Genomic DNA, 18,153 nt, shown 5'->3' on the forward strand with positions numbered 1-18,153 from the left:
ATCAATTACCTTTAACACAAATGAGCTCGGGAAATGAAGTTAAATAAAGGGGGGGGGCGCATTGCCTAGCCTTGGAAGCCACCTTCAGCAAGGGAGGCTGAGCCGGCGGTGGGGGGGACAGAAAGGGAGCTAACGAGTGTTTTGGCGCTGGGGGCCTCCCCTCCCCCACCCGGGCCGTGCGTGTGCGCGCAGCGCTCTCTGCAGCAGCGCTGGCTTCATTGCTATTCCGCACCTGCCTCCTGGTGCCAGGCTCGGGAGGGGGAGGACCCGGGCCGGCCCCCGGATGGATGACTTCATCCTTCCGCCTGCTGGGGTTTCTTTTATGATGCAGGAGTCTCCCAGACTGTTCCAAAGGCTGCCAGGGAAGGTACGCGGACCCATCGCGCTCTCCACCCTCCAGCAGCAGCGCGGAGCCTCGGAGGAGGACGCACAGGCACCCCCCGCCCCGGAGCGCAGGAGCCCGCCCCGCTCCATCTCCGCAGCGCAGGAGGACCGGACGCCTCTCCTCCCCGAGCCTTGACCCCATCATCCAGGCGCCATGTCCGAGATCCTGCCCTACTCCGAGGAGAAGATGGCGCGCTACGGCTCCGACGGCGACGGGCAGCTCTCCTTCAGCTGCCGCCTGCAGGACACCAGCTCCTTCTTCGGGGGCAACCAGCAGAAGCGGCCCCCCAAGCTGGGCCAGATCGGGAGGGCCAAGAGAGGTAAGGGCGCCTCGAAGCGCGGGGCGGGAGGCGCTAGGGCTGGTGCTCGCCTTGCAGCACCTGCGCTCCTAAAGCTTTTTTTTTTTGCATTGTACAATCTTGGGATTTTATTTTAAGTCCAACAGAAAATCCCCAGAACTGGGGCGTTTGGGTTTTACACTTAAAACAAAAAGGGAAAGCATCCATAATTGCGTTGGGATCACCCCGAGTGCATTGCTGCTTTGACAGATCTCTGAGGGGATGGATGAGAGGTGTCCGTGCAGCATTCTTCCCAGCTGGCGGTGCGCGTCCACGAGCAGCAACCTAGCAGCCGCCCGCGGGTAGAAGATGCTGGTGTCGGGGATACTAGAGCCGTCCTGGGCTAGAAAGATGCGGGTGCGCCTGTATCCCAGCATCCGCCCTGAGCTAGAAGATGCTGAAGTCCCTGCATCCTAGCAGCCATCCTGGGCTAGAAGATGCTGAAGTCCCTGCATCCTAGCAGCCATCCTGGGCTAGAAGATGCTGGCATACTGCAGCTGGCATCCTAGAAGCCGTCCTGGGCTAGAGGATACTGGTGTCGGGGATACTAGAGCCGTCCTGGGCTAGAAAGATGCGGGTGTGCCTGTATCCCAGCATCCGCCCTGAGCTAGAAGATGCTGAAGTCCCTGCATCCTAGCAGTCGTCCTGGGCTAGAAGATGCTGGCATACTGCAGCTGGCATCCTAGCAGCCGTCCTGGGCTAGAGGATACTGGTGTCCCTGCATCCAAGCAGCCACCCTGGGCTAGAAAGATGCGGGTGAGCCTGCATCCCAGCAGCCGTCCTAGGATGGAAGTTGCTGAAGTCCCTGCACCGTAGCAGCCATCCTGGTCTAGAAGATGCTGGTGTCTCTGCATCCTAGCAGCCTTCCTGGGCCAGAAGATGCTGGTGTCTTTGCATCCTACCATCGTCCTGGGCTAGAAGATGCTGGTGTACCGCATCCTAGCAGCCCGTCCTGGGCTAGAGGATACTTGTGTCCCTGCATCCTAGCAGCCATCCTGGGCTAGAAGATGCTGGCATACTGCAGCTGGCATCCTAGCAGCTGTCCTGGGCTAGAGGATACTGGTGTCCCTGCATCCAAGCAGCCACCCTGGGCTAGAAAGATGCGGGTGTGCCTGCATTCTAGCAGCCGTCCTGGGCTAGAGGATACTTGTGTCCCTGCATCCTAGCAGCCACCCTGTGTTGAACGATACTGATGTCCTTGCATCCGAGCAGCCGTCCTAGACTGGAAGATGCTGAAGTCCCTGCATCCTAGCACCATCGTCTCACTGTTCTCTTTATTGCAGGATTTCCCCTTACCTTCGCTCGATTCTGAGCGACGCGTAAAGAACACTACAGACAAGACATTGTTCTCCCCCTGTCCTACTTTGGTAATTCATCTGCCTCACCGCGGACTGAGTTCCCGTGCTGCTATGGGCTAAATTGCTCCCTTACACACCCCCTACCCCACGGTCCTCCACCTGCACCGGCAGCAATCTCTCAGTCATTCTGATTCTCCTGTCCTGATGATGATCCCTTAACCGCAGTTGAGGATCGAAACGTCGTCGACAACCACATCTTGACTCCAAACTCTTACTCATGATTAATGTGGAGCTTACGATTTTTGTCTCATTGTGACTACTGTAAATAATATATCACAAAAAAGTCACTATGCAGTTAAATGCCTGCAGTCAGGAAAACTTGTGATTTCCATAAACCTGTCACTTCCTGCTCACTGCATGATACTATATGCTGTTTCGTGTTTATTGAACGTAAATGAATACCATCTCTTCCATTTGCATAGTAACATTACACAACTCTAGTTATATTATCTCTAGTTATATTAGTCTTATAACGTCCCTGCATCCTAGCAGCCGTCCTGGATTGGAATATGCTGGTGTTTCTGCATCCTAGTAGCCCTCCTGGGTTAGATGACACTGAAGTCCTTGCATCCTAGCAGCCGGGCTGGAAGATGCTGACATCCCTGCATCCTAGCAGCTGTCCTAGGGTGGAAGATGCTGAAGTCCCTGCATCCTAGCAGCCATCCTAGACTGTAAGATCCTGAAGTCCCTGCATCCTAGCAGCCATATTAGACTGGAAGATGCTGAAGTCCTTGCATCCTAGCAGCTACCCTAGACTGGAAGATGCTGACGTCCCTGCAAACTAGCAGCCATCCTAGACTGGAAGATGCTGAAGTCCTTGCATCTTAGCAGCCATCTGAGGCTAGAAGATGCTGAAGTCCCTGCATCCTAGCAGCCATCCTAGACTGGAAGATGCTGATGTCCCTGCAGCCATCTGAGGCTGGAAGATGCTTGTGCCCCTGTATCCTAGCAGCCATTCTGGTCTATAAGATGCTGACATGCCTGCATCCTAGTAGCCGTCCTGGATTGGAAGATGATGAAGTCCCTGCATCCTAGCAGCTATAGTAGGCTGAAAGATGCTGAAGTCCCTGCATCTTAGGAGCCGTCTAAGGCTAGAAGATGCTGAAGTCCCTGCATCCTAGCAGCCATCCTAGACTGGAAGATGATGAAGTCCCTGCATCCTAGCAGCTATAGTAGGCTGAAAGATGCTGAAGTCCCTGCATCTTAGGAGCTGTCTAAGGCTAGAAGATGCTGAAGTCCCTGCATCCTAGCAGCTATCCTAGACTGGAAGATGCTGACATCCCTGACATCCCTGCTTCCTAGCAACCGTCCTAGGCTGGAAGATGCTGACGTCCCTGCTTCCTAGCAGCCGTCCTAGGCTGGAAGATGCTGACGTCCCTGCATCCTAGCAACCGTCCTAGGCTGGAAGATGCTGACGTCCCTGCTTCCTAGCAGCCGTCCTAGGCTGGAAGATGCTGACGTCCCTGCATCCTAGCAGCCGTCCTAGGCTGGAAGATGCTGACGTCCCTGCTTCCTAGCAGCCGTCTTAGGCTGGAAGATGCTGACGTCCCTGCTTCCTAGCAGCCGTTTTAGGCTGGAAGATGCTGACGTCCCTGCATCCTAGCAGCCGTCCTAGGCTGGAAGATGCTGACGTCCCTGCTTCCTAGCAGCCGTTTTAGGCTGGAAGATGCTGACGTCCCTGCATCCTAGCAGCCGTCCTAGGCTGGAAGATGCTGACGTCCCTGCTTCCTAGCAGCCGTTTTAGGCTGGAAGATGCTGACGTCCCTGCTTCCTAGCAGCCTTCCTAGGCTGGAAGATGCTGACGTCCCTGCAGCCATCTGAGGCTGGAAGATGCTTGTGCCTCTGCATCCTAGCAGCCCTCCTGGGTGAGAAGATGCTGCAGTTCCTGCACCCTAGCAGCCGTCGGAGGCTAGAAGTTGCTGGAAGCTTCTTTAGGGACATATGTCATGCACCTCTGCGGAGTGTGTGCGAGGCAGCAGCGCCTGCTGACAGGAGTCTCACCGCCCAGGAATCCAGGGCCCCTCTCCGGGGCGCCCTCCTCTCTCGTGCAGCGTCAGGCGGCCTCGAGCCCGCGTTTCTCGTAGACCCGTCTCACCTGCTATGTTATGTGCTATTGCTTTGTGTAGCGCACTAATCCCCCGATAGGGTATCCAGGCGCTAGTGATTTCATGTAGTGTGAGTAAGGCACATGCTATCTAGTTTGTTAGTGTATTGGTGCGGGCACTCGCGGTGGCGGTGTAGCGCATTGAGTATTGTAACATGGAAGAGAGGCGCTAAAAACCCTAGTGGCATAGAGGGTTCTGGAAGGACGGAGAGCGGGTGGATGGATGAATGCCCCGGAGATTGCCTGGGTGAAGGATTTGATTAGTTGGCGCGATGGACGGACGAGTGACTGGACAGAGGTCTCCAGTGATCAAGAAGATTGATGGACAGACATCATGGTTGCATATTGTCCTTGATAGGGACCGCTGTCTCTCATAACATCCCTGCCTCCCCAACGTGAAACGTGTGGTGGGAGGATAGAAAAATTACCACCAACAGGTGATAACGGGTATTGATTGACACTCGGATATTTTGATAGTTGGGTAAATACGTACTTGCAAACAGGGGCGGATAGCTTCTTTCTTTCCCCCCAAGGGCTGGTGGCTTCTTTCTTTCCCCCCAAGGGCTGATGGCTTCTTTCTTTCCCCCCAAGGGCTGATGGCTTCTTTCTTTCCCTCCAAGGGCTGATGGCTTCTTTCTTTTTCCCCAGTTGCGTATTCGAACTGGTTTAGTATGATGCATTAAACCGGTTCCAGATCCTCCAGTGGAAGTGTTTTATAGCGCTTCCTCGGACCCTGGCGCTCGGCGGATAGGCCGTGTTTGTATTACACACACACAGACACACGCGCGCACAGACACACCCTCACAAAGGCACACCATGCTTGCACAGACACACCATCACAAAGGCACACCCATGCCTTTAGAGACACACCCTCACAAAGGCACACTCATGCTTGCAGAGACACACCCTCACAAAGATGCACAGACTTGCTTGCAGAGACACACCCTCACAAAGGCACACCCATGCCTGTAGAGACACACCCTCACAAAGGCACACCCATGCTCGTAGACAACCCTCACAAAGGCACACCCATGCTTGTAGAGACACACCCTCACAAAGGCACACCCATGCTTGTAGAGACACACCCTCACAAAGGCACACCCAGGCTTGTAGAGACACACCCTCACAAAGGCACACCCATGCTTGTAGAGACACACCCTCACAAAGGCGCACCCATGCCTGTAGAGACACACTGTCACAAATGCACACACCCATGCTTGCAGAGACACACCCTCACAAAGGCACACCCATGCTTGCACAGACACACCGTCACAAAGGCACACCCATGCCTGTAGAGGCACACCCTCCCAAATGCACACCCATGCTTGCATAGACACACCCTCACAAAAGCACACCCATGCTTGTACAGACACAGCCTCACCAAGGCACACCCATGCCTGTAGAGACACACCCTCACAAAGGCACACCCATGCTCGTAGACAACCCTCACAAAGGCACACCCATGCTTGTAGAGACACACCCTCACAAAGGCACACCCATGCTTGTAGAGACACACCCTCACAAATGCACACCCATGCTTGCACAGCCACACCATCACAAACGCACACCCATGCCTGTAGAGGCACACCCTCACAAATGCACACCCATGCTTGCAGAGACACACCCTCACAAAGGCACACCCATGTTTGTAGAGACACACCCTCACAAAGGCACACCCATGCTTGCACAGCCACACCATCACAAACGCACACCCATGCCTGTAGAGGCACACCCTCACAAATGCACACCCATGCTTGCAGAGACACACCCTCACAAAGGCACACCCATGTTTCTAGAGACACACCCTCACAAAGGCACACCCATGCTTGCACAGCCACACCATCACAAACGCACACCCATGCCTGTAGAGGCACACCCTCACAAATGCACACCCATGCTTGCAGAGACACTCCCTCACAAAGGCACACCCATGTTTGTAGAGACACACCCTCAGAAAGGCACACCCATGCTTGTAGAGACACACCCTCACAAAGGCACACCCATGCTTGTAGAGACACACCCTCGCAAAGGCACACCCATTCTTGTAGAGACACACCCTCACAAAGGCACACCCATGCTTGTAGAGACACACCCTCGCAAAGGCACACCCATGCTTGTAGAGACACACCGTCACAAAGGCACACACCCATGCTTTAGAGACAAACTCTCACAAAGGCACACCCATGCTTGCACAGACACACCCTCACAAAGGCACACACATGCTTGTAGAGACACACCCTCACAAATGCACACACCCATTCTTGTAGAGACACACCCTCGCAAAGAAACACCCATTCTTGTAGAGACACACCCTCACAAAGGCACACCCATGCTTGCACAGACACACCCTCTCAAAGATGCACAGATTTGCTTGCAGAGACACACCCTCACAAAGATGCACAGATTTGCTTGCAGAGACACACCCTCACAAAGGCACACCCATGCTTGCAGAGACACACCCTCACAAAGGTGCACACCCATGCTTGTAGAGACACACCCTCACAAAGATGCACAGATTTGCTTGCAGAGACACACCCTCACAAAGGCACACCCATGCTTGAACAGACACACCCTCACAAAGGCACACCCGTGCCTGTAGAGACACACCCTCACAAAGGCACACCCATGCTTGCAGAGACACACCCTCACAAAGGCACACCCATGCTTGTAGAGACACACCGTCACAAATGCACACACCCATGCTTGCACAGACACACCCTCATAAATGCACACCCATGCTTGTAGAGACACACCCTCACAAAGGCACACCCATGCTTGCAGAGACACACCCTCACAAAGGCACACCCATGCTTCAACAGACACACCCTCACAAAGGCACACCCATGCTTGCACAGACACACCCTCACAAAGGTGCACACCCATGCTTGCACAGACACACCCTCACAAAGATGCACAGACTTGCTTGCAGAGACACACCCTCACAAAGGCACACTCATGCTTGTAGAGACTCACCGTCACAAAGGCACACCCATGCTTGCAGAGACACACCCTCACAAAGGCACACCCATGCTTGAACAGACACACCCTCACAAAGGCACACCCATGCCTTCAGAGACACACCCTCACAAAGGCACACCCATGCTTGCACAGACACACCCTCACAAAGGCACACCCATGCCTTTAGAGACACACCCTCACAAAGGCACACTCATGCTTGTAGAGACACACCCTCACAAAGGCACACTCATGCTTGCAGAGACACACCCTCACAAATTCACACCCATGCCTGTAGAGACACACCGTCACAAATGCACACACCCATGCTTGCGGAGACACACCCTCACAAAGGCACGCCCATGCTTGTAGAGACACACCCTCACAAAGGTGCACACCAATGCTTGTAGAGACACATCCTCACAAAGGCACACACCCGTGCTTGCACAGACACACCCTCACAAATGCACACCCATGCTTGTAGAGACACACCCTCACAAAGGCACACCCATGCTTGCACAGACACACCATCACAAACGCACACCCATGCCTGTAGAGGCACACCCTCACAAATGCACACCCATGCTAGTACAGACACACCCTCACAAAGGCACACCCATGCTTGCACAGCCACACCATCACAAACGCACACCCATGCCTGTAGAGGCACACCCTCACAAATGCACACCCATGCTTGCAGAGACACACCCTCACAAAGGCACACCCATGCTTGTAGAGACACACCCTCACAAAGGCACACCCATGCTTGTAGAGACACACCCTCGCAAAGAAACACCCATTCTTGTAGAGACACACCCTCACAAAGGCACACCCATGCTTGCACAGACACACCCTCACAAAGATGCACAGATTTGCTTGCAGAGACACACCCTCACAAAGATGCACAGATTTGCTTGCAGAGACACACCCTCACAAAGGCACACCCATGCTTGCAGAGACACACCCTCACAAAGGTGCACACCCATGCTTGTAGAGACACACCCTCACAAAGATGCACAGATTTGCTTGCAGAGACACACGCTCACAAAGGCACACCCATGCTTGAACAGACACACCCTCACAAAGGCACACCCGTGCCTGTAGAGACACACCCTCACAAAGGCACACCCATGCTTGCAGAGACACACCCTCACAAAGGCACACCCATGCTTGTAGAGACACACCGTCACAAATGCACACACCCATGCTTGCACAGACACACCTTCATAAATGCACACCCATGCTTGTACAGACACACCCTCACAAAGGCACACCCATGCTTGCAGGGACACACCCTCACAAAAGCACACCCATGCTTCAACAGACACACCCTCACAAAGGCACACCCATGCTTGCACACACACCCTCACAAAGGTGCACACCCATGCTTGCACAGACACACCCTCACAAAGATGCACAGACTTGCTTGCAGAGACACACCCTCACAAAGGCACACTCATGCTTGTAGAGACACACCCTCACAAAGGCACACCCATGCTTGCAGAGACACACCCTCACAAAGGCACACCCATGCTTGAACAGACACACCCTCACAAAGGCACACCCATGCCTTCAGAGACACACCCTCACAAAGGCACACCCATGCTTGCACAGACACACCCTCACAAAGGCACACCCATGCCTTTAGAGACACACCCTCACAAAGGCACGCTCATGCTTGTAGAGACACACCCTCACAAAGGCACACTCATGCTTGCAGAGACACACCCTCACAAATGCACACCCATGCCTGTAGAGGCACACCGTCACAAATGCACACACCCATGCTTGCAGAGACACACCCTCACAAAGGCACGCCCATGCTTGTAGAGACACACCCTCACAAAGGTGCACACCCATGCTTGTAGAGACACATCCTCACAAAGGCACACACCCATGCTTGCACAGACACACCCTCACAAAGGCACACCCATGCTTGTAGAGACACACCCTCACAAAGGCACACCCATGCTTGTAGAGACACACCCTCGCAAAGAAACACCCATTCTTGTAGAGACACACCCTCACAAAGGCACACCCATGCTTGCACAGACACACCCTCACAAAGATGCACAGATTTGCTTGCAGAGACACACCCTCACAAAGATGCACAGATTTGCTTGCAGAGACACACCCTCACAAAGGCACACCCATGCTTGCAGAGACACACCCTCACAAAGGTGCACACCCATGCTTGTAGAGACACACCCTCACAAAGATGCACAGATTTGCTTGCAGAGACACACGCTCACAAAGGCACACCCATGCTTGAACAGACACACCCTCACAAAGGCACACCCGTGCCTGTAGAGACACACCCTCACAAAGGCACACCCATGCTTGCAGAGACACACCCTCACAAAGGCACGCCCATGCTTGTAGAGACACACCGTCACAAATGCACACACCCATGCTTGCACAGACACACCTTCATAAATGCACACCCATGCTTGTACAGACACACCCTCACAAAGGCACACCCATGCTTGCAGGGACACACCCACACAAAAGCACACCCATGCTTCAACAGACACACCCTCACAAAGGCACACCCATGCTTGCACACACACCCTCACAAAGGTGCACACCCATGCTTGCACAGACACACCCTCACAAAGATGCACAGACTTGCTTGCAGAGACACACCCTCACAAAGGCACACTCATGCTTGTAGAGACACACCCTCACAAAGGCACACCCATGCTTGCAGAGACACACCCTCACAAAGGCACACCCATGCTTGAACAGACACACCCTCACAAAGGCACACCCATGCCTTCAGAGACACACCCTCACAAAGGCACACCCATGCTTGCACAGACACACCCTCACAAAGGCACACCCATGCCTTTAGAGACACACCCTCACAAAGGCACGCTCATGCTTGTAGAGACACACCCTCACAAAGGCACACTCATGCTTGCAGAGACACACCCTCACAAATGCACACCCATGCCTGTAGAGACACACCGTCACAAATGCACACACCCATGCTTGCAGAGACACACCCTCACAAAGGCACGCCCATGCTTGTAGAGACACACCCTCACAAAGGTGCACACCCATGCTTGTAGAGACACATCCTCACAAAGGCACACACCCATGCTTGCACAGACACACCCTCACAAATGCACACCCATGCTTGTAGAGACACACCCTCACAAAGGCACACCCATGCTTGCACAGACACACCATCACAAATGCACACACCGTGCTTCCACAGACACACCATCACAAAGGCACACCCATGCTTGCAGAGACACACCTTCACAAAGGCACACCCATCCTTGTAGAGACACACCCTCTCAAAGGCACACCCTCACAAAGGCACACCCATGCCTTTAGAGACACACCCTCACAAAGGCACACTCATGCTTGCAGAGACACACCCTCACAAAGGCACACCCATGCCTGTAGAGACACACCGTCACAAATGCACACACCCATGCTTGCAGAGACACACCCTCACAAAGGCACACCCATGCTTGTAGAGACACACCCTCACAAAGGCACACACCCGTGCTTGCAGAGACACCCTCACAAATGTACACCCAATCTTGTAGAGACACATCCTCGCAAAGGTGCACACCCATGCTTGCAGACACACCCTCACAAAGGCACACCCATGCTTGTAGAGACACATCCTCGCAAAGGTGCACACCCATGCTTGCAGACACACCCTCACAAAGGCACACCCATGCTTGTAGAGACACATCCTCACAAAGGCACACACCCGTGCTTGCACAGACACACCCTCACAAATGCACACCCATGCTTGTAGAGACACACCCTCACAAAGGCACACCCATGCTTGCACAGACACACCCTCACAAATGCACACCCATGCTTGTAGAGACACACCCTCACAAAGGCACACCCATGCTTGCACAGACACACCCTCACAAATGCACACCCATCCTTGTAGAGACACACCCTCTCAAAGGCACACCCATGCTTGCAGAGACACACCCTCACAAAGCCACACACCTGTGCTTGTAGAGACCCACCCTCACAAAGGCACACACATGCTTGTAGAGACACACCCTCGCAAACGCACACCCATGCTTATAGAGACACACCCTCAAGAAGCACACAACAATGCTTGCAGAGACACACCCTTAGACAGGCAAACCCATGCTTGCAGTGACACACCCTCACAAAAGCGAGGCACACCCATGCTTGCAGAAACACACCCTCACAAAGACACACCCATGCCTGTAGAGGCACACCCTCACAAAGGCACACCCATGCTTGCAGAGACACACCCTCACAAAGGCGCACACACATGCTTGTAAAGACACACTCTCTCAAAGGCACACCAATGCTTGCAGAGAAACACCCTCACAAAGGCACACCCATCCTTGTAGAGACACACCCTCACAAAGGCACACCCGTGCCTGAAGTGGCACACCCTCACAAAGGCACACACATGCTTGTAGAGACACACCCTCACAAAGGCACACCCTTGCCTGTAGAGTCACACCCTCACAAAGTTGCACACCCATGCTTGCAGATACATACCCTCACAAAGTCACACACATGCTTGTAGAGACACACCCTCCCACTGGTGCACACCCGTGCTTGTAGAGACACACCCTCACAAAGGCACACCCATGCTTGCAGAGACACACCCTCACAAAGGCACACCCATGCTTGCACAGACACACCCTCACAAAGGCACACCTATGCTTGCACAGACACACCCTCACAAAGGCGCACATACGTGCACGTACAGACACACCCTCACAAAGACATACCCATGTTTGCAGAGACAAACCCTCACAAAGGCACACACATGCTTGTAGAGACACACTCTCACATAGCAACACACACCCATGCTTGTAGAGACACAACCTCACAAAGGCGCACACCCATGCTTGTAGAGACACACTCTCACAAAGGCACACCCATGCTTGCAGAGACACAACCTCACAAAGGCGCACACCCATGCTTGTAGAGACACACCCTCACAAAGGCACACCCATGCTTGCAGAGACACACCTTCACAAAGGCACACCCATGTTTGCAGAGACACACCCTCACTAAGGCACACCCATGCTTGTAGAGACACACCCTCACTAAGGCACACCCATGCTTGTAGAGACACACCCTCACAAAGGCACTCCGAGCTTGTAGAGACACACCCTCACAAAGGCACACACATGCTTGTAGAGACTCACCCTCACAAATGCACACACATGCTTGCAGAGACACACCTTCACAAATGCACACCCCTGCCTCTAGAGACACACCCTCACAAAGGCGCACACTCGTGCATGCATGGACACACCCTCACAAACGCACACCCTTGCTTGCAGAGGCAAACCCTCACAAAGGCACTCCCGTGCTTGTAGTGACACATCCTACAAAAAGGCACACACATGCATGTAGAGACACACCCTCAGAAATGCACACCCATGCTTGTAGAGACACACCCTCACAAATGCACACCCATGCTTGTAGACACACCCTCACAAAGGCACACCCATGCTTGTAGAGACACTCCCTCACAAAGGCACACCCATGCTTGTAGAGACACACCCTCACAAAGGCACACACATGCATGTAGAGACACACCCTCACAAATGCACACCCATGCTTGTAGAGACACACCCTCACTGAGGCACACCCATGCTTGTAGAGACACACCCTCACAAAGGCACACCCATGCTTGCAGAGACACACCTCACAAATGCACACCCATGCCTGTAGAGTCACACCCTCACAAAGGAGCACACTCATGCGTGCACAGACACACCCTCACACCCATGCTTGCAGAGACACACCCTCACAAATGCACAGCCATGCTTGTAGAGAGACACCCTCAGAAAGGCACACACTTGTGCGTGCACAGACACACCCTCACAAATGCACACCTGTGCTTGTAGAGACACACCCTCGCAAACGCACACCCATGCTTATAGAGACACACCCTCACACAGATGCACACACATGCTTGTAGAGACACAACCTCACAGAGGCACACAACAATGCTTGCAGAGACACACCCTTAGAAAGGCACACCCATGCTTGCAGTGACACACCCTCACAAAATCACACCCATGCTTGCAGAAACACACCCTCACAAAGACACACTCATGCCTGTAGAGGCACACCCTCACAAAGGCACACCCATGCTTGCAGAGACACACCCTCACAAAGGCACACCCATGTTTGTAGACACACCCTCACAAAGGCACACCCATGATTGTAGAGACACACCCTCACAAAGGCACACCAATGCTTGTACAGACACACCCTCGCAAAGGCACACCCGTGTCTGTAGTGACACACCCTCACAAAGACACACCCATGCCTGTAGAGGCACACCCTCACAAAGGCACACCCATGCCTTTAGAGACACACCCTCACAAAGGCACACACCCATGCTTTAGAGACACACCCTCACAAAGGCACACCAATGCTTGTACAGACACACCCTCGCAAAGGCACACCCATTCTTGTAGAGATACACCCTCACAAAGGCACACCCATGTGTGTACAGACACACCATCACAAAGGCACACCCATGCTTGTACAGACACACCCTCACCAAGGCACACCCATGCCTGTAGAGACACACCCTCACAAAGGCACACCCATGCTTGTACAGACACACCCTCACCAAGGCACACCCATGCCTGTAGAGACACACCCTCACAAAGGCACACGCATGCTCGTAGACAACCCTCACAAAGGCACACCCATGCTTGTAGAGACACACCCTCACAAAGGCACACCCATGCTTGTAGAGACACACCCTCACAAAGGCACACCCATGCTCGTAGACAACCCTCACAACGGCACACCCATGCTTGTACAGACACACCCTCACCAAGGCACACCCATGCCTGTAGAGACGCACCCTCACAAAGGCACACCCATGCTTGTAGAGACACACCGTCACAAAGGCACACACCCATGCTTTAGAGACAAACTCTCACAAAGGCACACCCATGTTTGTACAGACACACCCTCACAAAGGCACACACATGCTTGTAGAGACACACCCTCACAAAGACGCACACCCATGCTTGTAGAGACACACCCTCACAAAGGCACACCCATGCTTGCACAGACACACCCTCACAAAGGCACACCCATGCTTGTAGAGACACACCCTCACAAAGGCACACCCATGCTTGTAGAGACACACCCTCACAAAGGCACACCCATGCTTGTAGAGACACACCCTCACAAAGGCACACCCATGCTTGTACAGGCACACCCTCACAAAGGCACACCCATGTTTGTAGAGACACACCCTCACAAAGGCACACCTATGCTTGTACAGACACACCCTCACAAAGGCACACCCATGCTTGTAGAGACACACCCTCACAAAGACGCACACCCATGCTTGTAGAGACACACCCTCACAAAGGCACACCCATGCTTGTACAGACACACCCTCACAAAGGCACACCCATGCTTGCACAGACACACCCTCACAAAGACGCACACCCATGCTTGTAGAGACACACCCTCACAAAGGCACACCCATGCTTGCACAGACACACCCTCACAAAGGCACACCCATGCTTGCACAGACACACCCTCACAAAGACGCACAGTTATTTTCTATGAATGGATTAAAGCTGGTGATTAAGTCACCAAGTCGATTCATCAGGGGAGAGCGTGGTAAAGGGTATCATAGTATAATACTGCATAAGGCGCTTAGAAGCCCTGCGGAGGATCAGTGGTGAGCTATAGTCCGTCAAAGACGCACACCAGCCGAGACCTGACAGTGACCCGGTTACAGACCGGCTGGGGGAGGGGGACCCCACTGCTGCAGGGAGGGCTGTGGTAGGCGTCCTTAAACTGTGAACCTATTATGATAAGACACACTCATGATATCGACGTATTGCGATATCAGTCATGTGTGATATCTCCATGTTGAGGTATCTGCCTATCGTGATAATATTGCAATATCAGTCGTGGGTGATATCTCCATGTTGAGGTATCTGCCCATCGTGATAATATTGCAATATCAGTCGTGTGTGATATCTCCATCTTGAGGTATCTGCCTATCGTGATAATATTGTGATATCAGTTGTGTGTGATATCTCCATGTTGAGGTATCTGCCCATCGTGATAATATTGCAATATCATTAGTGTGTGATATCTCCATCTTGAGGTATCTGCCTATCGTGATAATATTGTGATATCAGTTGTGTGTGATATCTCCATGTTGAGGTATCTGCCTATCGTGATAATATTGCGATATCATTCATGTGTGATCTCTCCATCTTGAGGTATCTGCCTATCGTGATAATATTGTGATATCAGTTGTGTGTGATATCTCCATGTTGAGGTATCTGCCCATCGTGATAATATTGCAATATCATTAGTGTGTGATATCTCCATCTTGAGGTATCTGCCTATCGTGATAATATTGCGATATCAGTCGTGTGTGACATCTCCATGTTCAGGTATCTGCCTATCGTGATAACAATCTGTTGTTGTAGCATTGCCCCTTTGCTGTGATATCAAAATATTAAGATAGAAAACGATTGTGATATTTGTTTGTTACAATAATATTGTGCCCTGTCAATTCAATTCCAACTTTATTAAATCTAAATAAATTAGACCATAAAAGTACAATAAAAGGTACATAAAATGAATCAAAATTACGATCAACCGCAGCTTCAAAAATCATTTGCACAGTCGTCGCACTCTGTCACACCCCACTTTAACACTCACGTAATGTTGTTACATACTCTAATGAGAACTGAGGGAAGGGAGGGAAAACTGAAACCTTATCTAAGGATTCACTATGCAATCCTACCAAACTACTTGTTAAATTAATTCATTCTTCTATACTTTCTTGTAACAACCGTTAAAACATAGCTGAATATATACATTTTATAATATTAAAAAATGTTTTAAAAAACAAGTTAATTAGCCTCTTACTGGAGGCGAGTTCATGCGGTGATGCGTGCGGTGACTGGTGTGGCTCTGCCGGCGGAGGCCCGGCGTTGTCTGTTGAATGTGTGGGGCCCCACGGATTATAATAATGCTCAAACCCAATGGGTTACCCTGGGGAATATGGTGGCGAAGCGGGACATAGCCCAGAAGTGGGGGGCCCCTTCGCCCCCCTCTGTGGAACTATGGAAGACCATTATGGATTGGTGCATGGTCCGTGAGAAGACAGTGTATGTGGCCAGGGTTAAGCCTAGGAGGTGGAACACGGTTTGGGGGGCATGGAATGAATATAGGGGTGATATCTGCCTACCTCCCGACGCTGACCCACTGGAAGCTCGACTTTCCCCCTAGCCCTCACTTCCAACCTACTTGTTGTTCCACTGACATCCTGACTCTTTTTCCCCCGTTGTCGTCTAATTTACACAGCTTAGTTGCACTTTGTGGGCTTATGACCCCGCCCAACCCCTGGAACTGGGTGTTGTCGCTTTCGTACTTTTCCTTGCCTCTTTACCCTTTTTTAGTGTTTCTTTAGGTTGTTATCTTATAGGTTTAATGTTACCGTATTATAAAATTAAACCTGATACGATTTTTCAACCTGTACTGTGTACACCATGTATCCGTCTCTTATAATGCTGCCCAGACTCTGGGATGTAAGGCTGAATAGCTGTGTGCCTTGACTTTCAAATAAAGGTTTTCCAAAAAAAAAAAAAAAAAAGTTAATGGTGCATTGTGAGGTAATTGATTAATCTGGATAAAGCATTACAAAGAAACAATCATAAAGGCTAAACAATTTAATTTCTTGCGTCAAACAGCCCACTAAAAGCTTGACATTCCACAGCAAATCTCTGGCTGTGATTGTAGTAAGAGATAAGCAGGGGGCTTTGTGTAAATTGTTGTTTTTTATAAAGGGTAGGATATGACGGTTTCTCATAGTACATCATGCATTGTGCTCTGTGCCATCGTGTTATCACACGGATAATTTGCTAAATTTGTTGTCCAATTCTGTCTTTTGTGATAAGGACACAGTTAGATACCACCCTGTTCAATTTCACAATATGCAGCTATAGTAAGAGCAGCCCATCGAGCTGTCGAGGTTTTGCATAATGCCCTGCAAAATGTATCTATCGCGATTTATGCCTATCGCGATAGCATCCTGTTGAAGTATGGACAAAATATATCGCACACAATGCACAGTCCAGGCTGCAATGGGACAACCCTGAAGCAGAAATGGAGAATATTTAGTAAAACAGATCACAACGACCACAATGTGTGCACAAGAGGGTGCACAAGAGGCTTATACAACAAGAAGGGGGATCGGGAGCCTTTTTCCCACTTGTGCGTAAATCTACCGGGCACTGTTGAAGCCTGGGGACCATAATTATTGGGTAGATCCAGGTTGTAATAAGGTACTTTTTGAGTAATAGACATTACTTGTGAGCGCAATTTCGTATGCCTTTTACTAAGGTCCTGAAGAATCGCAAGTTTATTGAACCCACAGCGAGAAACATGTTGACCCACACGTTCTAACAAGGACACCACCACGCGAGTGATTTTCCTTGGGCGAGTGCCTTGTACACTGTTTTTAGTTAGGGTAGGAGACCCCCAGAATAAAGTTTGTCCTTCTAGGTACTCCCAATCCTATTTTAAATCACTGCACCACATCTGCACTGTCCTGGCCCCACACCCGCACTTCACCAAAAGGCAGTTGGATAGAAGATCTCCGACAAAGTGCCCCTATTTTAGGGACCTCGTTGGATATTGCACCGCCGACCCAACGAGGCGCAGCCCAAATGATGAAGCATGACACTTGAACGGGTGTGTGAGGGCATTACATCCAACAATGCCTCAAAGTCGTACTCACTTCAGCCGAAATGAGTATAGTTTATTTTGCAGTTGCAGTAAACATAAGTATCAAAGACAATTTTCAAAGATGTATACTAAACATTAACTCTATAAGCAGTTTATACGTGACTCAGTGAACCCTAGTGAAGTGATCATAACCTAACAGTGCTTTTCAAAATACATGATAGAAGGGGGAATTGTGGTTATTGGTAGTAATAGAAGGGGAGCTCGACTTAGAGACACTGTG

At 51.4% G+C, this 18,153-nt stretch overlaps 1 protein-coding gene across 1 annotated transcript in view; it reads left to right on the forward strand.

The window, feature by feature from the left end:
• The first annotated feature begins 257 nt into the window (after window positions 1-257).
• Window positions 258-18,153, forward strand: part of CAMK2N2 (calcium/calmodulin dependent protein kinase II inhibitor 2) — a 49,261-nt gene continuing 31,365 nt past the window's right edge. Inside the window, exon 1 of the mRNA XM_086942599.1 lies at window positions 258-704. Within this exon, the coding sequence (XP_086798725.1) occupies window positions 539-704 (166 nt within the window). The 5' untranslated portion in view covers window positions 258-538. The remainder of the gene's footprint in view (window positions 705-18,153) is intronic.

The sequence above is a fragment of the Lissotriton vulgaris genome, chromosome 11 (genome assembly GCF_964263255.1).
Source record: "Lissotriton vulgaris chromosome 11, aLisVul1.2, whole genome shotgun sequence".
NCBI classification, from domain to species: domain Eukaryota; kingdom Metazoa; phylum Chordata; class Amphibia; order Caudata; family Salamandridae; genus Lissotriton; species Lissotriton vulgaris.